The sequence below is a fragment of the Cynoglossus semilaevis genome, chromosome 1 (assembly GCF_000523025.1).
Source record: "Cynoglossus semilaevis isolate Cse_v1.0 chromosome 1, Cse_v1.0, whole genome shotgun sequence".
In the NCBI taxonomy this organism is placed as follows: Eukaryota; Metazoa; Chordata; class Actinopteri; order Pleuronectiformes; family Cynoglossidae; genus Cynoglossus; species Cynoglossus semilaevis.
Window position 1 is genome coordinate 28471259 of NC_024307.1, and position 23290 is coordinate 28494548.

The 23290-nt window shown below is 43.4% G+C and overlaps 2 protein-coding genes across 3 annotated transcripts; both read right to left on the reverse strand.

Annotated features, from left to right (window-relative positions):
• Nucleotides 1–95: 95 nt before the first annotated feature.
• On the reverse strand, nucleotides 96–16636 carry LOC103389392 (platelet glycoprotein Ib alpha chain-like). The gene is made up of 7 exons (XM_008324787.3): nucleotides 16603–16636; nucleotides 3287–4131; nucleotides 2889–2984; nucleotides 2625–2816; nucleotides 2404–2499; nucleotides 2151–2330; nucleotides 96–1863 (listed from the first exon to the last, which is right to left on the reverse strand). Exons 2-7 carry the CDS (start codon nucleotides 3455–3457, stop codon nucleotides 487–489), a joined length of 2112 nt encoding a protein of 703 aa, XP_008323009.1. The 5' UTR covers nucleotides 3458–4131; nucleotides 16603–16636; the 3' UTR covers nucleotides 96–486.
• Nucleotides 4429–22924, reverse strand: LOC103389410 (kinesin-like protein KIF1C). 2 transcript variants are annotated; one of them, XM_025060598.1, is made up of 28 exons: nucleotides 22246–22924; nucleotides 17453–17580; nucleotides 16905–16981; nucleotides 16737–16815; nucleotides 16347–16447; nucleotides 16191–16256; nucleotides 15905–16083; nucleotides 15471–15582; nucleotides 15260–15337; nucleotides 15106–15171; nucleotides 14760–14838; nucleotides 14056–14134; nucleotides 13791–13939; nucleotides 13034–13138; nucleotides 12819–12949; nucleotides 12643–12722; nucleotides 12456–12531; nucleotides 11800–11879; nucleotides 11608–11702; nucleotides 10647–10730; nucleotides 10362–10542; nucleotides 10008–10080; nucleotides 9820–9918; nucleotides 9559–9720; nucleotides 8988–9302; nucleotides 8621–8710; nucleotides 8300–8543; nucleotides 4429–8015 (listed from the first exon to the last, which is right to left on the reverse strand). In XM_025060598.1, exons 2-28 carry the CDS (start codon nucleotides 17556–17558, stop codon nucleotides 7204–7206), a joined length of 3798 nt encoding a protein of 1265 aa, XP_024916366.1. In that variant the 5' UTR covers nucleotides 17559–17580; nucleotides 22246–22924; the 3' UTR covers nucleotides 4429–7203. The 2 variants fall into 2 exon arrangements, with proteins under 2 accessions (XP_024916366.1, XP_008323026.1); XM_008324804.3 differs by having other exon boundaries at nucleotides 13034–13141; nucleotides 22246–22923.
• Between the last annotated feature and the right edge of the window lie 366 nt (nucleotides 22925–23290).

Genomic DNA, 23290 nt, shown 5'->3' on the forward strand with positions numbered 1-23290 from the left:
TGATTTTTCCAAATTATGTAAAAACTTGTACGACACAGCCGGGGAAACTACGATGGCTTTTCGATTATTTTTCAAGACAATGCAGTGAGACGACCCACGTTTGTTAATCTTTATTAGAATCAATGCAAAGCGATCAGAAATGAGCTTCATCAGCAGGGAGCGCTGGAGTTCAGTCCAGTTCTTACAGGTTGTGAAAAGGTGCTGGTGCACAGCAGGGTTCTGAAGAACCAAGGTGAGGGGCGTGAAGTCCAACTGTCCAACTCAGGAGAAGACAGTTGAGTCCACATCAGCCTAGAAAAGCTTGGTTAGTGTGTTCAGTCCAAATAGTTCCAGAAAATTTTAGGTGAGAAAGAGCAGATTACCTCCCCTAAGAAGAGTCTAAGCAGACGGTGGTGATTTTGTGTTTGGCTAGTAATCCAACACTTCTGACTTGGAGTTAGTTGGAAAGATGGAGTGAATCAACGCAGATTGATCTGGAGAACCCGATCATGAAAACTGATCCACAGATATCACTGAGCTGCCCTCCCCCCCTGAGGGTGTGGTCACTCCCCATGGCACACTGGGTAAGAACTGAACCAGCCACTGCCCCCAGCTGCTCCTCTGCTCCTCCTCCACATTTCTCTCACCAGCTACTTCTCCTCCTTTTACTTCCCACCCTCCAACCACCCACTCTCTTTCCTGCTGCCTCTGCGCTTCCTCCCCCATCTCCTCCCTCAGAATCACACTGTAGCGCTTCTTGGAAACCTGTGTTCTTTCTCTCATTGTCTCATCAGCAGGGACCCAGCTCTCCTCCGTCACGTCCCTCCAGCCGGCCACCACCTTATCTTTGCTGACCAGACGATACATAGTCTTTCTGTACACCCCCCTCTCCTCACTTCCTTCTTTTTCCTCTCTTCTCAAACCTCCTCCACCTCTTGGCTCTAGACTGACCAGGACTCTTGCCTTCTCTTCTCCTCCTCCTCCATCACTTCTTCTGACTTCATCTTCCTCCTCCAACCTTTGATCGCCCTCTCTGTGAATAAACAGAACGGAGCGATACAATGCCATCACTGCTCCTCCTACACCTCCTGTCATCTCCCTCTCTTCCCTCCCATTATGCATTAACAGCCTCATTTTTTCTCCAACTCTGTGCCTATTTGCTAGTGCAACCTTCAGAGGCTTGTACACTCTCTGGTGCCACACCGCCAACCTGACCGCGGTGGCTGCGATGCCTGCTGCTGATACCACACACAAGAGAACACATGCAATGAAAAGCCACAAACATAAAACCTCCGCCACCTGGACTTTCTTAGTGCTGTCATGTTCTTGGGCCTTAGAACCTTTAACCGCGCCCCCTGTGGTAACTTGGAAAATTGTTGCTTTGACAGTGCTGGTTGTTGCGATGGCCAAGTGCTTGGTTGTTGTTAATGGTGTGGTTGAAGGAACCATTACTGGTGTTGATTCAATGAGACTTGGTGTTGTGACAACCCAGAGTTCTGATGTTGTTGATGGTCTAGTTGTAGTCGCTAGTTTTGGAGCAGCAGTAGTTGGCATGTGGTCGGGGCCTTTAGTTGAATCTGCCCTCGGTCGTTGAGTCAGCTCAACAACGCGGGTGATGTAGTCGAGCCAGGACCTTGTGACAACTCGGTGATAATTTAAGGGAGTATCTCCGTGTCGGATGTAGAAGGCAGGAGCTGGGGTAGGAGGAGCTGATGTAGAAACCACAGGAGGAGGAGGAGGAGGAGGAGGAAGAGTCCTGGTGGTTGTAAGCGGGGGAAGAAAGGTTACTTCTTGTTCACTTGGATCCGAATCTGTGGAACACAGATTGGATTCTTTCAGAGTCAGTAATGCCTGGTGTTTGAGCCTTGGTGGAGAATCACACACCTGGAACAACAAAGCAAACATTTCCGTTTTCAAGCTAACCTTTTTATAGCTTCTTTTAGACATGTTTCAGATCTTTTCTCAACGTTTTATCATTACAATCAAGTAATGGACACAAATCTCACATACTTTCAGTGAAATAAAATCCACCTTGTGGTCCTGCACCACTTTTCTAATGGTCATTGAGATACTTTAAGGACCCTCACAGATTTAACAGTAGTGCTGGGGTTTGTTTACCTTCAACACTCGTGGTCCTAAAACAGAAAGTTAGAAGATTTAAGGAGTCTCACCACACTCTCCGCATCAGCTGTGAGGATTGGTCCATCACGGACATAGACATTTAATTCATTATCTACGAGGTATTGGTAAAAGTAACCCAGTGAGCAGGAACAGGTCCAGGGATTCGCTGACAAGAACAGATACGGCACCTCCACTTTTGTGCTGAACCAATCATCTGGCATCACTGCGATCTGAAATCAAGAGCACATTGACCTCTAAAAACAGCTGTTGTGACCTTTGTTTTTCTTGGGTTTAGGCTCAGACCTTATTAAACTCCAGGTAGAGGGTTTCAATGGCAGGAAGTGGGTGGAGCATCAGGGTTGGAAGCACTCTGATGAGATTGGACGACAGGTCCAGGATCTGGAGAACAAAATCAGGTTTTTTAAGGACTCGAAAAAAAAAAAAACTTGCTGATGACACAAGGGTCATAGATTTCTTCTTGCCTTTGTTGTTACATGCAACATGCTACTAATTGGTAATTATACCTCCAGTTTGCTAAGTCCAGCGAAGGTTTGGTTGCTCAGAGATTGAATGCTGTTGTTGTTCAGGTAGAGTTCAGTCAGAGCGGGACAGGCGGAGAAGGATTGGTCAGGGAGTGACGTCAGAAGGTTGGAGCCCAAATTCAAGACGGAGAGTGTGGGCAGGACTGGACCAATGCTGGGTACGACCTCTGGAACCTAAAGCCACCACAATACATTACAACAAAGAACACAGGAGAACACCATGATGAGTGTCTCCTGGAGCCACACCTTGTTGAAGGATAAGTCAATCTGGTAGATCTTGTCAAACTTCTGGAAGCTGGACCACGACAGACTGGAGAACAGGTTTCTGGGAAACAAGAGAACCTAAGAAGAGAAGGAATATATTTTTAGTTTCTTCCTAAACTCTGGTCGTCTCCAGTGTGGTTTCCTCCTGTCACTCAATATCTAGAAACTTCTCTTATCTTCTCGCGACACGTGTAGATACTCTCCGAGGACATCGAGACAGTGATGGTACAGTCTTAGAAGACTTCATACATATTTGTCATTACTACGACTACTTTTATTTTTATACTACACCAAATTCAATATAGAAAAAAAGAACTTTTTAGCAACAGAAACTGTCAGGCCCAAGAGTCTCCACCATGAGTTTGTTTTTGTTCATTTACCTTGATTGAAGGTTCAATTCCCGTCGGGATGCTGGTGAAACCTGCAGCTGTACAGTTCTCTCTCGGCCGATGGTCCTTGTCACGGTCTCTGTAGCAGCCGGGCACTGTTGTAACCATGGCAACGTGGGCCAAATGGTGTTGGAAGAAGAGTAGGATGAAGAAGAGCATCATGGGGAAAGTTCCTCAGAGCGCTGCAGCCTCAGAGTTAGAGCCTGAGCTGAAGGAGAGTCAGGAAGTTTCTGCTGCTCTGACAGGAAATGGTGAGAGTCCCACACAGCCAGGGCTGAACCGGGCTGACATTATGACGTTAGAAATAAAGTGAAGTCCATATAGTAGAAAGTCTTATACTGTGGTTATATTAGAATACAAACCGGGTTTGAAATGTCCAAATAAGCTTCAGCAGCTACAGTTAATTAACACAAAGGATGAATTAGTTTTAATCAACCTGCACAAGCAAAAAAACATCGTCTAAATCAGTGGTTCTTAAAAAATAAAAAGTTTTTATACTCTGTACCACCTGAGAAAACACCACCACAGAGAGATGATAATAAATGTTGTATTGAACATGTTAATTGTGCATGGTACGTTTCAGATTTATTCAATTGAAAATGTAAATGTGAAAATATGAATTTCCCCCATGTACCAATTGAGAGCTAAAAAAAGTTGAAAAGACTAACGCAGAAGAGATGGTTCCCAAGTTGTTGGTAATGTAGCAGCTGCTAACAGAAAATGGTGGCTATCTTAAAGTTGCTAATGTTATAGATGCTACACAGTGGTTGGGGTTAAGGAAAGTGAACTCCTTGTCAGTGTGGCACAGCTCACCACTGCACACAACCAAATGTGACCTCTGTTTGACCTCTGGCAGCTTTAAGAACCAGGGAGCAGTGAGTGGAGACGGAGCCATGACAGAGCACCTCAGTGGGAACTTGGCAGCTGGTGGACTAGAACCTGGAACCTTCTGGACCCAAGTCCGCTTCCTTAACCACTGAGCCACCACTTTCTCAGACACCCGGATGAATGACATTCACCATCTTTGCTCCATTTCTCCTGAAACAAATTTAAGGAGAAATGGAGCAAAGATGGTGAATGTCATTCAGTGCTTCACGATGGTGTTCAAAACAGGTGAAGAACCAGGAGGTGGGTCGTCTTTTACACAGTTTTATTGCCATCACTTTTTCTGCAGGTAGAGCCTGAGGTTGGTTCCTGACACAACACAACAAAAACAATACAAACAAGAGCCAACGAGGGGAGGACAATCTGTGATGTCATCAGCTGTCCTGCAGTAACAACTGTGCTGCTCTGATCACCCAATCCCAGGCCTAAAATTAGTGTTGAAAGCAGAGTGGGCGGGGCTTATTTGTGGAAGACGTTCCAGGGGGTTGTATAACTGTCACATGACACGCCCCTCTTCACAGGCTCCTCCACCTCATTTAACTGAACAGTAGCAGACAATGATAGAAAATGAGAGCAAATTTCATTCTTACAGTAAAACAAACTTTAGGTTACGTTTTAGTTTACGACATTAACACGCACACACGCACGCACACACCATCACATTCTCTCATTCACTCACTTGCACGATGACAGACACACTCCCCTTAGCAGCAAGAACCAATATTAAACAAAAGTTTCTTTTAAAATAATAATATTAATAAGTGATGATGACGAGATGACATCATAAAAGAGTAGATGGTGTTAAAGTAAGCAGAAAAAAATTAGAAAGGTAAAAATGAAGAAATTAAAAATAATCATCCAATCAGAGGATGGAAACTGGAAAAAAATGAAGCATAAAACAACAAATTCCCATCATGCATCTGGCAGTGGCAGATTGTCCTGCGATTAGTCGGGACAAAACTATGATGTCACTCTTCTCATCCGGCCAATCAGTTCTCTTTATGTCATCATCCTTTTCATTGTCTTGGCCATGTCCACCATCACTGGTGGAGCGGCCTAAAAGCTATTTAAGAGATTTTTTGAACAAAAAAATATCTTAAAATCACAGAGCACAAAAAAGCTCCATTTGTCAATTCCCACAATTCATTGTACTCCCTGTAGGGGGCAGAGTAGAAACTCCGAGACTTCCCCTAACAGTTAATGAATGTTTTTCCTGCAATGGTAGAAACTCAACTGCTCTTGGAAACAGGAAATGTGGTAAAAATCCTTCAGCAAAGTTCTGAAACTTTGGTAGTGTCATTAAATGAGGTTCCGCATGTAACTAATAAAAAGGTGTTCGCTGCTTTTGTTGCTGTTAAACAGCTGCTCGCAAAGAAGACTCTAGATCTTCAATACTAACATTAAAACAAATTGGCCACTTTCTATCACGACACCTTCATTTGTTGGGTTGGAAGGCGTTTTTCTTTTTCAAATATTCTTAGTTCTGATTTACCTCAGCTACACAGATTGGCCACACGAGGCAGTAGTGGACACAAGGCTCCCTTCTCTTTTGGAGCTTGAAAAGCTACTTTTCCCCAAAGACCACAGTGTGAAGAGTACATGTCAATAAAACTTTTCATCGCCATCATACCTATCTTACTAGGAGAAGCTGTCTTCACGCACCTTCTCCTTTTTGTGAGGACACATTTTAAGAAGCATCAGGTCCTTCAGTAGGGACAGGTCTGATGGTCTCTCAGCTTTTTATTAAATAAAATCAAAATCTCTTCTATATCACGTTTCACTTCCTTCAATGTCATTCCCCTCACCTTCAACGCCCTCTACTTCTACGATTTCCATAATTCCTTGCTCAACCAACCCTACGTTCAAGATAATCCATCACAATTGCATTACTAATGACGTCAGCTAGCACTTGCAGGTGATTTCCCTACGATTGCACTCGAGGCAGTGATCATCATCATCATCATCATCATCATCAATGCTATCTTAAAAATAGATTTTTCATAAAAACACTTCAAATATACACACAACACGAGAAAATGTGTACAAAAATATTCACGTCAAACATTTACAACCGAAAAAACCTCCTTCATCCTCGTCATTGCTTCTCCTCTGTACAGCAGTGCGTCTGACAGCTCTCCAGTAGGAGGAGCCGCAGAACAGCATTCTTTGGTTTGTAGCAACGGAGCATTCTGGTCACACAGGTAAAAAGGAAGGGTTTCTGAAGTGATGGTTGGTTAGCTTAGTGAGAATGGAGCTCCCAAATGTCCTAACGCTAACACCAGTGTGAGATTGTTAGCACTGACAGTAACAGAAACAGCAGGATTTTTGTGGAGATACAGCAACTTCGGAGCCTCATAATAACTTGTCTGAACATTGACATTGTGCTAACACAAAAAAATAAACAGGAAGTAAAGAGCTAATGGGTTAAGCAGTGGGGGCAAGGTGAATGAAGTCAAAATACCCTAAGTCAATAGGTGCTAAAAGCAGCTGTGATGCTGTGAAGAAGATAATGAAGGTTCCCATGCAACCCCAGTGCTGCCCGAGGCTAAGTTTATTTTTAGCTTCTTTTGTTAACACTTCACAACAAAAGTGATTATCCCGACAAACCATACTAACACATCCTACAATCCCTGTTTAACCTAACTAACTAGCCTAAACTAAAATAGTCGATATTGCAACCCAACAAGCTAACTAGTCTCTTAGTTTAACAATAGGTGGATTTAGTTAATACTATAATGTCCATTAGCCCCCCTGGCTAGTGGCTGCTCAGAGATGTCCAACACAACTCAATCAAACAAACATCCTGAAAAATAAAAACCAAGACAAAACAGCCTGTGGTGCTACAAATTATCCGTAGAATCAAATTACAAAAGGCAAAAATGTTACGTTTATATTTCAATTTGGATTTGGCCGCAGGTGAAACCCTTTCCAAGCTAAGAAGAAGCCAAACGCAAACACACAAACGTACTACAGCATAATTGCGACCACTCCCATTGTCTTGCAGCCAATCAGAGAGCTATGTGTCAAATGGGCGTGTCTTTGTTGTGTTTGAGGTCTGGTGCACTGAACTGGCGCCTCATCCTGGGTGGCGTGGTGAAGCCCCATCCTCCTGCCATGGGTGGAGGTGGTGGAGCGGCTACAACCAGCAGCTCAGGAGGAGGTGGACCAGGTGGCCCTGGGCGGGGCAAGCTGTGGTAGTTTGGGTGCAGCCCTGGCTGGAATGGTGCATTGTGGGGGTTGTAGTATGGGTGGTGGTGGTGGTGGTGATGGAACTGATGGTGCTGCCGTTGGTTAAACTGGAAGGTGGGGTCTCTGTCTCTGACCTCGCCCCCTCCTCCTGGACCAGGTGATGCCACCCTCCGTTGCCGTGGCCGCCCCTGGTGGTCCCCTCCCCGTCCTCCTCCGCCACCTCCTCCTCCTCGCTGGTTGTTGTTGTAGTCCCTGTTCCTGTGGGTGGAGCTGTCCAGAGAGTTGCGGCGGTGGCGCTGGTTCTGGTTCCAGCTGCGGTGAGGACTTGGGCTTCGCATACGAGGAGGTGGGGCCTGGAAGGGAAGGGGTAGAAGAGCAGGAGGTGGACCCTGATGAGGAGGCATAGCAGCAGGAAGTGGAAGAGGAGGTGAGGGGGAACCTTTACTTTCATCGTCCAAAAATTGCTGTCCTTCCAAAAATCCACCCCCTCCATCAGAGAGGCCCAGAGCCTCCAGGGCAGCATTTGCACCCCAGGAGAGACGGTGGGCGGGGTTACTTTTGAAGGGGAATTTCAGCTTTCGCTCCTGTGGTGGGATGAAGCGTCCACTTCCTGGGAGGTGAACAGGGATGATGGGTGTGACTTGGCCTGTAGGGGGTGACAAAATATGTGTAACATAGTCAGTTGGCCTCTTCTACTACCCACTCCTGTTTAGTCATTCACAGTCACTCATAGGCATTTCTGTCCCATCCCTTTCTGAGATAAATATTTTTCATGTACACTTAATACTTTTTGTTATGTCTCCTGTCTTTGCTTTAACCTGTTTCTATCACATCTTCTTTCTTATTTTATTTTTTGCTAACTTTTACCTGCTTCAAAATTCAACATTTTTGTTTTGGTAGGACATGTAACCAGGAACTCCTGCCACTGACCTTGGTTCTGGATTTGGTTCTGTCCACGCAGTTTCTTAGTAATGTTCTGCTGCTGCAGGTTGAGGATCCGCTGCTGTTCCTGCTTCAGCCAGCGCATACGCCCTCTTCGAAATGCCGGGTCCTCCTCCATCAGCCGCTGGACCCTATGGTCTGGAGGTTCACTGCAGCCCTCATCGTTGACACTACTTCCATCTCCATCTCTCTGGGGAGGAGAACCTTCCCCTTCTCCATTAACCTCATCATCCTAAAGAAACCACATCATGTTAGCATCGTCAAAGGCTGCAGGAATCTGTGCCTTGCTCTCCTAGAAAATTAGCATACCTGCACAGGTATGATGCTTTCCATCTTGATCATCCGATCCCTCAGAGCTTTGATCTCCTCATCCTTCATGTTGTTCTGCAGCTTCACCTCCTGAGAGAGTCAGAGCGACAGCAGAAACTTTAAGCCTGTGATGACCCCTACTGGTCTCAACTGGCTCACAGAGAGTAATAGTAGTTACTATTAACATTCATAAACAACAAGGTTAATATTTAGGTATAAAATCTTCATCATTTGACCCTTGAGTGACCCTTGACCCTGGTTAATAATCACTTTAGCCACTCTCACTACTTTATAGAAGCCTCATCCCTAATTTTATATTTCTTAAACAACTATCAGTTAAATGGCTGAATTTTATCAAGTGACTCACCTGGAGGATGTCAGTCAGTTTGTCGATGTGGGCCTTCAAGTCGTAAACCTTTTCTTTACCCGCTCCCTCCCCAGGCTCTCCTCCTCCTCCTCCTCCTTTCTCACTTCCCTTTTCCCCTCCACTCCCCCCTTCCTCCAGCGGGGGGCTCCGCTCCTCTCCAATGCCAACAGTATCACACACATCCTGGGACACGGCTCTCCAGCTTTCCCTCTCGTTGGCATCCTTCTTTGAGTACATCCGACAAAGCTCCTTCATTTTAACGATGGACAGTGCCTCAATCTCCTGACGAGAGTGACGAAAATCTCCCAGCGCCACCTGGTGGTGATAAGTTGAAAAACACATACATCAGACAGTGGAGGCTTTTCAAAGCATCATTATAATAATTAGCCTATAATTGACCTGTTTCTCTATATCTTGTCTTCTTTAATGATTTTCTAAAGTAACTCGTGGAAAACTCCTTGGTCAAGAAAATGCTAACTTTCTTAGTTCAGCACAGTGTCCGGTTTTAGGTTGGTTTTTAATTCACCTTAGGATCTGATAAAAAACAAATTCTAATAAAAAACCCACAGACCTCATAGCAGATCTCTTTGACAGCCTGCATACGTAGGTCCTCAATGGTGACCCGTTTAGGGTCTTTGCTGATCCTCCTCCTCTGAGGGATCTGGTAGACCCGCAGTGGTTCTCTCCTTTTCCCACTGCTCGGAAGACCACATCGTTTGACGATGGTCTGGACCTGGAGACACAGACGACGAGATTATCACTAAGTAAACTCTACACTTGGGGGCGGAGTTACAGCTGGTGTAGGTCGTGCCCACTCATGTGCCTACAGTACCTTGTTCGCAGGTAACTTTTCTCGAAGAGAAGAAATCAACCTCCAGCTCTCCTCACAGGAGCGTTTGTCAGAGTCATCGCCGCTGTCACTGTCTGCGTACTGAAGACAAACACAAACACAGAAATAAGTTTTACAAAGTCAATCACAAAGTGAGACTCAGCTTTATATTGATGGGCACAGGAACCCACCAGTCTGTGTTGCTCCAGCAGCAGATCAGCTTCCTCCTTCTCTTTACGATACTGAGTTTCCATGTCCTGTAGTCTGTACGACACAAACACACGCCTTCATCAGTAAATGACATTTAAAGACAGACAAGTCTCTCTCTTCCATGCCAAACTCCAATGACATGACGAGCAGTAGTTGCTGGTGCACTACTGCCACCATCAGAAAGTCCAAAAGTATTACTGTTAGAGTTTTAAATTCAGATTTAGCTCAGTGACACAAGCTGCCCACAGGGGGCAGTAGTGGACCAGCAGCTCAGCTGTATGTCTATTGCATGTCCATTTCTCCCTGAGGTTCAGAGGTAGACAGATCTCCATCACCTCTTCTCCATCTCCAGTTTGATGTCTATGCCCTGCTTCTCCAGCAGCTCCTTCTGGGCATAGTTCCAGTCCTCTGGCTCCTCCTGCTGCTCCACAGGAGCACTGCGCTCCCTCTCCAGCCTGGCCTGTTCCGGGTGGTTGAAGCGGAACACATGGTTCTTCCCCATCACAATGCGGTTTCCTGGAGACACAGACGGACAGATAGAGACATTTGTGTTTCTTCTGGGTGTTTTTTTTTTTTTTTAATGAACGTTGACATGTTCAGACTGACCAACAGTCCATTACCTTGTTTCAGGACGACTGCTTCGGTGATCTGCTTCCCGTTAACGTACGTCTCTGCTCCGATGAGCGGCTCCAGAGTGACCACCACTGCAGCCACAGGTTTTTATTATTGTCAACACAGCAGTCATGAAATGATGAAGTGTAAAATAAAACGGAACTACATTCAGAAAACTACAGGTGGGAGTTAAGTTTCACACAGACACACCTGAACAGAACTGTTGATTATCCACATGTACTCCTTTTCTGGTTCAAATTTTTACTATATCCCTTTTATTTTTTTCACTTCACATTGTAGCTATATTTGAACTTCTTTAACTACAGAGTGTTTCTGCTTACAGACAGGTTCTGTCAAATTGAACTTTTTTTTGTTCTGAGCTGCTGATGATAGCCACACACACACAGAGACACACACACACACAGACACACACAGACTGAAGGCTTGGGGCCAAAAACAAAAAGTTCTGATGATGAAACAGTAACAGTGACAGTTAAACAATACCTGACAAGGTATTTCCTGGAAGCTTTTACAGAGAGAAATAAAAGAGACAGAGTCACCTTATGACATACACACAGTCAGCACAACCTGCTGAGATACTGTACTTCACCACAAGGGGGTGAACGCAACATATCTAGACACACTGACGTTGAGCAGACAAAGGCTGACCATGGATGGAGACTTCCTGTTGGAGAAGTCAAGACTGCAAAGCAGGAAAAAGTAGCAGTTGACCACCAGGGGGCGACAATTTCATTTAAATTTAGTGACCAATTTAGAAGATACTGTGTATTTTCACATCAATACTTCAGGGTTTACTCAAATAGACGTTGAACTGCAAATAGCCATTGTTTATAACGTTGCTATTTGATGTAACAGGAAGACGTCATCCATTTTCATATACAGTCTGTTTATAAAAAACAAGCTAGAGAGAGAGAGAGAGAGAGAGAGAGAGAGAGAGAGAGGTCTCACCTTCTCCCTGCTCGTTGGTCTCACTGACAAAAACACAATGAATCTCTTTGATGAACTGTCCTGATAGTTTAATGTCCACGTCTTGTTGTCCAACTCTGGATATCACACAGACACACAAACAAAAACACACAGATGTTAACTCGGTCACATGTACAGTGTCAATGATGTCACAGATAGAACCAATTCTTTTACCTGGTGAATCCTTCTTTAATGTAGTAGAGAAGGCACTCTGACATCAGAGGGTCTTCATTCAGGTTGACCAGGTGAGGGGTCTATATATACACACACACACACACATCAACACATTAAATGTCTTAAAATACACATTGGCTAAATTATTTTAGTGTTCTGTCAGCATCAGGTTGGCCTGTATGTGGTGCTATTTCAGTACTTTGTGCTGATTACTAAATATCACTGGATATCGGACATTTACTCCATTAAATACACTTATACCACAGTGGTGTTGTCACAAGAACTGATACTTCGGTACCAACTAGATGCCAACACCAAAGAAACACATCGATACCATCAGTACCAAACATTCAACTTTTCCCTTGGAGGAAGTGATGGGGGTGGTATACAAGCACTGAGCTGTCAGCCCAGCCACCAAAGAAGAACAGCTGCCATTTTTTAAAAAATGGCTTCAGCAAGTAAACACATTTCTTTCAATTCGTATAAAAGTCTTTACCGAGGCTAGGCCAGGATAACCCTGCACTAATTGTACTCTTAACTAAGTATTCATATTGTGTATAGTACACATACATCTTTTAGACACAAAACAAACACACACTGTGTGTGTATGCATGTTTGTTAAGATGCAATAGTATTAAAAATACAGTGGGACTCACTCCTTTAGGTGAGAAGACACCCAACGTTCCTCCATCTTCCTTAATGGACACGCCCATTTCAGCCAGCAAGGCCTCTCTGGGAGAGAGACACAAACAGTAAAACAGGAAGAGAGAGAGAGAGAGGTTTGTTGTTGTGAACTGAAGGTTGGGTTTTGAAGCTGCTCTGTGATTGGCTGTTGGACATTACCTCTCCAGACGAATAGATTCGGTCTTCCTTAGTTTCTCCTCCCACGTCTCGTTCAGTTCAGCGATAATCTTCTCGGTCTCCTACACACACACACACACACACACACACACGCCCAGTTTCAGCTCTGAACAGATCCACAGATATTGTCCTGCTGCAGAAGTGTCTCTCAGATTTACCAGCAGTCTCTCAGCTGCCTCCTCTTTACTGATCGGCTCCGTAGCGTCCGCCTCCTCCCCGGACTCTCCCTCCTCCGTCAGATGGCCGGGGTCAGTAGGTGGGTCCTCTGAAGAGGTGGGTTCACCTGCAGCTGCAGGGAAAATAAAAGACATTTGTATTAACTGGTTAAATACAAGAAAGAATACTTTAAATTGTCTAGAAAACAGATAATGACCTGGTGGGGCGGAGACAATATTTGGTACGATACCATTGGACGAGAGAGCCAGCTGCAGGCAGGAGGGGGGCACACCCACAGCACTGCCTGGACCATTGATGTTGTCTACTGTGAGAACAGGAGAGAGAGAGACAGAGACAGGGAGAGAGACAGACAGAGAGACAGGGAGACAGGGAGACAGAGAGAGGGGGTGAGAGGTTTTACTTTTGTACAAGGAATGTTTGCCATTCTGTTTATGTGCAGAACAGATTGTAAATATCTGCGCGCACACACATACACACACCCTGAGCCACAGTTGCTGTGATCCAGAAATACCCGACAGTGTGTGCACCACACAGACATACCACAAATACCATGTTTACAGAAATGCGCACGCACACACACACACACACACACAAGCACGCACGCGCACACACACGCTGCATGACTACTACACCAAACTTGGAGACGTGTAATTTATGGGTATATACCACTTTAGTATGTGCAAAATGTAAACATACTACAGTATCAATAGGCTGTCAACTATAGTGTGGTGTACACAGTTAGATGTGTATATACCAGTGTGGCGTATACAGTTAGATGTGTATATAACAGGAAGTGTAGCTTATCCTCCAAATTGTGTTCATACCACTGTGTACATCTGAACAACTATATAATTGTATATCGCGCAAGTGACGTGTACGTACACAAGGGTACTCCATTGTATGTATGTGTGTGTATTACACGTAACTGTGTGTATACGTGTATCTGTGTATACCAGCGTTGTCCAGAAGTTCCTGCAGTCCCTGTGAGAAGAGAAGGTTCCTCAATCGTTCCACTTCCGTCTTCAGCTCTCTGATCAGTTTGGCGTTTGGATCTTCATTGATCACGGCGTTACAGCGAATCTGTTTGGCACGGTCGGCGTACCTGTGGTCACATGTCACACAGACCAATGAGATCTGAGAGAAGGAAGCTCTCTTTTTTATGTCAGCAGAATAGTCATCGCTATTAAGGTCAGGTAGGACACCAACTCCAGATCTGACCTGAGAGTGCTCAGTGTTTCTTCATAGTTGATGTCAGCAGGACTGAGAGCAGCAATCATGGCAGTCCGAGAGTTTCCTCCTGGAGGAAGGATCACAACTTCAATCTTTACAACCACTACAGACACAGTATAAGGGTACTACGAGGGATTGACCAAAGGCTCACTGAAAGTATCTGCTCCAATGGTCTTCAGGTTTCTATCTCAGAGCTGCTAGTAAAGCCCAAAGAAGAAACCAGGCTGAGGCTATTAGCAACATAAGCTTGGCTTAGCCTCAACAGTGTTCCTCATTCTGTCCAGGCTGAACTAAACAAATTCCAAATCTATTTGTTTAAAGTTGCATGAGAGATCTGTCGCATTCCATTGCTTGGGATTCACCATCATTTTGCAAAATTGGATGATTTCATCCAAAACATGCCAACTTCTTGCTGAGTTTGGCCAACGCTCCAATTTGTTTTAGGTCTGTGTCCAACACAAATAAAGACCAAACAGATTTCTTAAATGTTGTTGCTGTACTATGTATGTATGTATGTATGTATGTATGTATGTATGTATGTATGTATGTATGTATGTATGTATGTATGTATGTATGTATGTATGTATGTATGTATGTATGTATGTATGTATGTATGTATGTATGTATATATATATATATTTATTTATTTATTTATTTATATATAGTACTGATATTGTGAAGCCAATAGTTACCCAGATTTTCTTTCAGTAGCCAGGTGAGAACGGAGTCTCTGTAGGGAATAAAATCGCTTTTTCTCTTCTTGCTGCTTTGCTGCAGAGACCAGAAGACAATGCATCACAATTAACTTCTCTCTTCATGGACAAACAAGTGTTTATTTTTTGTTTTTTATATCTGTCCATAATCAAGTCGATAGACTGCAGGTAAAACAATTTGACAAATGCATTAAGTCATGTGATGTTGGTGTTCTGAGACAAACAAATTAGCCAACATTTATATCTGCTGAAATTGTTTTGCCTAGAAATAACACTTTGCTAAGCTAGAACATAGGGGGCGTTTTTTAGCCCTGTTTCCACTCACCATTTCTGCCAAAGCAGATATGACTTTTCCCAGCGTGGTCAGAGATTTGTTGATGTTCGCTCCTTCCTGAACACAAATAAAAAGTCAATTTTAATGAAAAAAATAAAAAGGTTTTACCTAATAACAAATCACTTTGTGAACTGTGAACTCTGACCTTTAGCCTAGTGCCCTTTGCCCCAGAGGAGTCCGCCCGCTCACTTCCTGCCAGGTCCACCAGACTGATCTTACTGACCTGAAGGGAAGTTTTATATCTTTAAAATTCAAATCAACACAAGTGAAAAGAGTGTGCCACACTCGCTGGTGTGAAACACGTAGTCCTCGAAAAGACTCGAGACATGAACACACACACACACACACACACACACCTTCTCCGTGTCCAGACTGGTCATCTGGTCCCGCCGTTTTTGGGTGAAGACAATAGTGAAGACGGCGTGAGACCTGGACGACGTCTCGTTCATGTTCGTGGCAGCTACCGTCCTGTTGACAAACACAACCATTCATCCTTTCCCAGAATGCATTTCACCTGCTTCTGTGAAGCTGGTGTGTGGACTTTTACAGATTGGCCTTCTGACACTGAAACAAGGAAGGAAGTAATGGTGCATTCAGGTTGCCTTGGAAATTCATTTAACCATGGACTCTACCAGTGCAAACAGGTTAGAAGAGATGTACCACAAACTCACCCTTGAGTTATAACCAGTGCTCCCTGAATCTATCAACCCCCTCAGTCTCTGATTCTTAAACTAAACGTTTCCACCGTACGTGGACATCTTCACCATCAGCCACAGGAAGTGCATTGTACCGAGCTTTGTTGCCGGCGTCCATCAGGTCCTGGATGTCATTGAAATCGGTCACGGCCAGTTTGGACAAGTCCTCCACATACGGCCCCAGGATGGGATGCTCTCGGACTCGCAGAGTCCCCTGAGACTTTGGGTTGAGCAGATCCCGAACCCGCTCACAGTAGATCTCCATGTAAGACACCTGGAGGTGGGTGTGAGGAGAGACAGGGAAAAAGGCAGGAGGCTCAGCCAATCAAAGATCACCATAATAATGGCTTGAAGCGGCGAATCAGAGCGGCTCCACTTTACCTCCACAGAGTAGGTCAGATCAGGATCAATGTTTTCTCCTGTTCTCTGAAACAAGTCCTCACAGAGCTGGAGACACAGAGCGTGTTCTTGGTCACTATCACAGAAACCCAACTCTGTAATCTACAGCTGATCACATTCATGTTGGCTCATGTTCACCTGTGGTATGATTCCCTCCTGCCCTGGTTCCTGTTTGCCCATCATGGTGTAGCTTTTTCCTGCACCAGTCTGTCCGTACGCAAATATACACACGTTATATCCTGAGGGGGAAACAAAATTAACATGTTTTAGGACTAGGTTACCTAGGTTTTAGGTTAGCAAGAAGCTAACAATTGTAGCATGGTAAAAAAAGGAAAGGAAAGTGAACTGCTTGTCACTGTGACACAGCTCACCACTGCACACAACCAAATGTGACCTCTGTTTTTAACCCATCACCAAAGTGATGGGAAGTGAAAAACATTTGAGAAATTCTTTAAGGCATTAAAAGTCTAGTCTCATTTGTTTAGTGTCTTTCAGTGCAGGTTTCTGCCCAGTGTCTTTTATGTTCACCTTCGAAGGCATGCAGCAGCATCTCCTCTCCAATGTCTTTGTAAACCTGCTTCTGTGAAGCGAAGCTGGGGTCTTCATCCTGAAAAGAAAAAAAAAGTTCCAAGTTAAAATCGAATTATTGTGGTTGTTTTAACAAACATTCACGTGTAAATGACCGTGTGCTATTACTGTAGTGTGTGACCAGTAGGAATAGTCAAAGGTAAAGTTCTTAATGCCATCTTTAGTCTGTTTGGGGTTGGTGATACCTGAAACCACAGAGAGAAAGTCAACAGTTAACACCAGCCAACAATGGGAATAAAAAAGAATCATCTGGAGTCATGATGATGACAACAACAACAACAACAACAACAACGACCACAACAGAGATCTCTATTCATAATCATTGTTCCACTTTGACATTTGACCTAAATCAATCAACCCAGACACGAAAGTAAACTCCACACACACACACACACACACACTCCACTGCTACTGATCTATTAATATCAGGCTGTGCGTTTGTGAGTGTAAATAGCAGCAGGTTCAAAGTCACATGACAGACAGCAGCATGCTGGGACCAGGGCTGGGGCCGTGTCATCACATGGAGACACACCAGTCAAAGTAAATAAAACTGAACTGGTTTGTCTGGTACAGAATTGCACTTGTGTATTTAACACCACCTGATGCTAACACTAAGAGAACAGCATTAACATGGTGTGTAAGTGTTTTGTCCTCACAGGTTGTGTTTCCCTGCATCTGAATCACACACTTCGCGTTGCGTCCGGTCTCTCTGGAGTTGAACGGACGCACTCGCACAGCCACCTTCACCGACGCACCCGCCATCCTTTGGCTCCGCCCACTCCACCTGTGGACGGTCAGTGAGAGAGTACTGTCAGACAGAAAAAGACAAACTGAATGTGGCGACAGATACTGTTTTATTTCTTGTGTCGTGACAAAAAAAATCAAAACACTTAAAATTGAATGTGTTTTGATCTTTATGGTTTTTAGTGATTATGTAACTCAAACCCCCCCCAAAAAAAGGTCTCGGAACCTGAGACCATGTTTCCCACGAGAACAGGAATCTAATATTTAACTGTTAGAGGCCTGAGGCAGGGGCGTACGACACTAAGTCTCAATATGATAGAGAGAGAGAGAGAGACAGACAGACAGAGAGAAAGAAAGAGAGAGAGAGAAATGTAAATGGTAAAGATAGACAAAATAGCAAAATAAAGAAGGAGAGAGGAGACAAAAGGAAGCAAAATAGAGGACAATGAGGAAATAAGAAAAGAAAAAAAAAGATGAAAACAAAAAAAGAGATGAAAAGATAGACACGTGAGAGCAGTTTGAAAAGGAAAGAAAAGAAAAGAAAGATAAAGATAAACTAATGAATGTACACCGAGAAGAAACAAGAGGGGAAAAAAACAAGTGAAACTGAGTAGAACACAGAGGAAAAGGGAGGAGAAGAGGAAAAACCTGGAGTTTGAAAAAAGAGGGAAACAGCTGTAAGGGTAAAAGGAGGAGTTCAGGAAAGGAGAAGAAAAAAAAGGATTGTGTTGAGCCTGAAGGAGGAGAGAGAGAGGAAAAATACATTCAACAAAGAGAAATGGAACTAGAGTTGAGAACTCTAATATTTACACACAAAAAGAACTGTTAAAAAATAGAACCATTTCAAACACTAATTTCTGAAACATCAGTAACAACGAAGCCCAGTCGGTGACAGTCACACACAGAATGCTTTTTCCAGGAAAACTCTGTGCAAACATGTAGACAGTTTAACAAAACAAATGCTATATGCTCCCCCAGACAAACTAGCACAACACACCAGTCTACAGAATCAAACAAATACAAACCCACAGACTCGATGTGCCCTAACAAGCTGCTGACAGGCTACATTTTAGCCCACCACTAACATGATGCCGATATGATAGTTGCTAGCCCACCACGAAATACCTGTTAACATTTTGTATGTTACGTATCTTCAGTGGTATTCAGTTCTTAAATTAATCCTAAATTCCCACCCTTCCTGTTCTTAAATTAATCCTAAATTCCCACCACCAAAAGGTGAAACTCCATGTTGACAAAGAAAATATAATATAATAACGTATTATAGGCTGCATCCCTAAGGATAATAGAACAGAACTGAACACTTTACCTTTAAAATAAAGGTCGACACTCCACAAAACCAGAAATGTACTCATACCAATGGTTCTTCACATCACATTTTACTGTGTGTGTGTGTGTATGTAGGTGAGTAAGCAGTCTGCAGCATACCAGAGAACACTGAAACACTGACCTCACATCACAGGCATCTAAAACACACACAGCCTCCTCTTTTCTTTAGACTCCTCACTGACTTCCACAGATGACCAGAGTCTTTCTACTGACACCCAGCCCCCCCCAAGATTCACACCTTCATCCTGTCCTCAACCACAGCCTCAGACATAAGCTTCTGACTCAGTGGGACTGAGATCTACATTTGGGCTGAAAAGGTACAGTTGAGGGTAACTAAAAACCAGAATTTAAACACACACACACAGGTCCAACAAGACAATCTGGTTGTAAAGGTTCAGAATGTAAACACATATGCTAACAGGAAGCTAACTCTCACACAAGCGCAGGAAAACCCCATAAAAATGTGGACCCACACATGTGGACACAACTGACGAGTAGACAGACACAACACCTTTCACATTTGGATTCAATTCAAAATGAATAATGCGACACCTGAAAATTCATTAGGATTCCTCAAAGTTCAAAAATGATTGTTTTTCATGACTAACTGACAGGAACACAACTGCAGTGGTCAGTAGGAAACTGACTGTTGCCCAAAAAGATGCCCAGATGCCTTAAGGTATCAGGGCATGCCACCTTAAAAAAATCTTTAAGGTGGTCCGCTCGTTAATAAGGAACACACAATTGGCTAGCTTTTGTTTATTTAGTGAGCGATTTCTTTTTAATATATACTCTTAGATATATATACTGTTAGGAGTGCACCACAGAATATGGGAGATTTATCAGATGCATTTATTTTATTATTATTTTTACAAGGATCTGCTTTTGTTTTATATCTTTCTAACTGTATGCACAGTAGAAAACGAGGCAGGTATCGCTGCAGCAGATGTGTTTCATTTAAATTAAAAACACAAGTTTAAAAAGGCATGGAAATTCCTTCCTTTTTTGGATCGAAAAATATCAAACCGTCGATTCTGTCTGATACATACAGAATATATACGTACGCATGACCCCATCAGCTGATCATGTCTGAAACTCGTGCTCATTGTTCCTTCCTGCTGGTGATCAGAGACTGGAGCAGGAAGACAAAGTTCTGTCGTCACGGACAATTAAAAAGAAAGAAAAAGAAAAACCAAAGCAGCTGCTGCTGATGAAGACGGCTCTGCTTAAATTAGCTCCTCGTCTCACTTCTTAGCTGAGAGTCTGACTCTGTGTGAAGGATTCACAGATCAGTTTGATTCATTATCTGACTGATACAGACAGGTTCATTGAATCATCCACAGAACAATGAGTTCAGCTTCCTGCCTTGATCAAACAGAGATGTTTCCAAAAACCTCTGATGAACCATCTACAAGAGGATAATGTAAGACTGGAACAACTTCCTGTTGATTACAACGTTTTTCCAGGTCAAAAGTTTAGACAATTCTACCCGAGTAACTTTTAACGACTATGTATCATTTCCTGTATTGTTATTGTAGATAACTGACTCAGCGTTGACCCCTACAGTAAGCTTCAGCCTGGATCATCCAAGCCAAATTTGGATATACACATCAGGATATTGAAAAGTTTCCTAAGACCTACAGAAAGTTTGCTGGTTTTTTTGGAGGATTTGTGATATTACAACAACTAGTCATACATTTGTTTGTTTTAAAAATGTTTGCCCTAAACCAGTGATACCAATTTGTGTACCAACATAACTTTTTTACGTAACGAATTTTACTTTAAATATATCAAAAAAAAAAAATTATTCAAGCGATAATTTCCATTAGTTTTTCTTCCTCCTTTGCCCTCTGGGTGGCGACTGGAGCAGTTTCCTTACATCCAGGTGTTTGGTTGGGGTGGAAGTTGTCAATCTGTCTTTTCTTACTGATGGAGGTCATGTGACCAGGACGTTTTTGACCGTCAGCTCAAATATAACATCACGGAACTCTTCAGTGTGAAATGTTCATGACAAAGAGGGCGTCGGGTCGAGCTGATGACTATCTTTAGACCTGTGTGTGTGTGTGTGAGTGTGTGTGTGTGTGTGTGTACATTACCATAGGAAGGGTGTGTGTGCGTGTGTGTGTGTGCGTGTGTGTGTGAAGGTAGCTCAGTCGATAAGTAGAAGAAAAAGAAACACACGGAGTTGATGAAATGCATGAAGTCTGAGTCTCTGCAGTCAGTTTTCACATCATTGATCAAATCCACTGCTGATCAATATTTCAGCCAGTGGTGGCGCTAGAGCAAACAAACTTTATCTACTTCAGTCTCAAACATACAACACAACGCAGCTTGATCTCACTGTCAGGCAGGCTTCTCAAACTGAAACTTAAATTTCTTTAAGGAAGTGTACGTCACCATGCCAAAGTCCACCAGGGAAACGATCGATTTGACCTCAGAGGTACAAAAGAGTGGTTCTTCAACTGGCTCTGTTTTGAAAATTCCTTTGTTCACATACTGACCACAGGAGGCAGCAGTGAACCAACAGCTATGATGTATCAAAAGGCTAAAATCACTGATATACTGTATGGACTTTGAGGTGTGTGTGTTTGGGGGGGGGGGGTTAGACACAACACAGACATACGTTAACACAGACAGACTGTGATGAAGCAGATGAGTTCAACTGTGCTGTTATCAGTCTAGGACTGTTGCCTAATAACATCAGAGCAGAATCCAAACAACATGCAGCTAAAAATACACACACACACACACACACACACACACACACACATTATTGGGATGCCTGCTGAGAACGTCTTTGCCCACTTGGGCTAACTTAGGCTATTTCTTTTTTAGCTCTTTTAGCATATTGTCACGTGCTGTGGCTTTTATTTATATTTTGTGCTAACTAAGGTTATCTTTAAATATAAGATTTACAGTTTTAAATTATTATTATCCGAGATAGCATAAATTGCCTTTTTAAATTTTGATTAAGGTCAGTGGTAACTTTTATTACGTTATACCTGATGCTAGCTTTAAGCCATTATCTGCTTACTTTTAAATATCCTTCTGATTTACTGATTTGTTTTAGCTATTTGGCTATGTTTTATATATATGTAAGCACATGATTGTTTTGTATGCTTAAAAAAAACCTTAAACCTAAATTCCTAGTTAGCCTTTAGTTATTTCTGGTCTATTTTTTAAATAATGAATATTTTGTAGTTTCACTCAGCCTTATATAACTCACTCCCTGCCGTTAAATACGGGTTTTGGGTATTTCTCGTTTAGTGTGGACACTAAACATTATTATGTATCATGATTTGTATGACATCGCCAAATTATACAGCATTACATCATAATACAAAGACGGGGGTCTCACCTCGGAGGAAACCGTTAGTCTCGTGAAGCCCAAGTGTGGACCCGTTTATTGTGTCCCCATCTTTACTGTTTCCACGCTGAACCGAGTCAGAAATTCCAGACGGTACCGGTCCCGATTCTTCCTGTCTTGGTCTGGGCCTGTCCGTACCAGGACAGAGTGTGAAGGAGCTGGGTGGGTGGGTGGGGGCGCTGCTGAGTTCCAAAAACTAACACCGGAGAAAAGTTTTGGGATCCACTCGTATCCTCTTCTCCCGGTGTACGGGTGGCAGCGGCGGGTCTCTTTCAACTTTCCCCCGGCGACGTCGTCGGTGTCGTGTCCCGTCGGTGGGAGACAGTGGGGTGAAAGAGTGGAAGGAGGAGACGGAAAGTTGAGGCCCGCTGCTCGCTGCGGGCAGGGCGGTGAATCACAGCGGCGTCCACACCGGCGACAGTCCGGCTAATGTTGCGGTTCTTTTTCTGGTCTGTCGCTGCTCCAAGCGGGAAAAGTTTTTTACTGGCGTGAGCGGGGAGTGTTAGCGGAAAACGGAGGAGAGAAAGGGGGAAAGAGAGACAGAGGCTGGCCGGTGGCCTGGCCGCGCCGCGGAACTGTGCGTGTGCGGGCACGGGCGCGTTCCCGTGACGCAAGACCGCAACCGTCAGCCGTGTGTCCCTGAGCTCCACCCACAGACTCCACGACACAGCTGAGACACAGGTCTCACTCCGACACAGATTAACTAAACCCTTTTTATTGATCACATTCTTATATTTGAGGTTTGAAATAAAACTACAAGGCTGTCTTTAAAGTTTTAAAATGTAAATGTTGTTACACACTTTTAAATATGGCATTTTCTCATTTTAAGTAATATTTTATTTTTAGTTCAGCAAGTTATATTTACATTTTTATTTCAAAAATGCTACCCACTTTTATTAAACACATCTAGAATGTTTTTATTTTGATATTTATATTCACCTCTGAATAAAGTTGATTTAATTTTAAAATAAGATCATATAATTTTATTGTGGCACATGAAATTTTATCTTGTAAAAATGTATTTCAAACTAATTTA

Excerpts from the sequence above, each read along its gene's own strand:
- LOC103389392 (XM_008324787.3), bottom strand. The coding sequence starts at position 3,457 with ATGATGCTCTTCTTCATCCTACTCTTCTTCCAACACCATTTGGCCCAC. Across the intron at positions 2,985-3,286 it reads GAATTGAACCTTCAATCAAG|GTTCTCTTGTTTCCCAGAAA; the intron begins GTAAATGAACAA and ends TTCTCTTCTTAG. Across the intron at positions 1,864-2,150 it reads CAGCTGATGCGGAGAGTGTG|GTGTGTGATTCTCCACCAAG; the intron begins GTGAGACTCCTT and ends TTGTTGTTCCAG.
- LOC103389410 (XM_008324804.3), bottom strand. The coding sequence starts at position 17,558 with ATGGCGGGTGCGTCGGTGAAGGTGGCTGTGCGAGTGCGTCCGTTCAAC. Across the intron at positions 16,257-16,346 it reads AGGAGGGAATCATACCACAG|CTCTGTGAGGACTTGTTTCA; the intron begins GTGAACATGAGC and ends CTGTGTCTCCAG. Across the intron at positions 12,532-12,642 it reads GAATCTATTCGTCTGGAGAG|AGAGGCCTTGCTGGCTGAAA; the intron begins GTAATGTCCAAC and ends TCTCTCTCCCAG.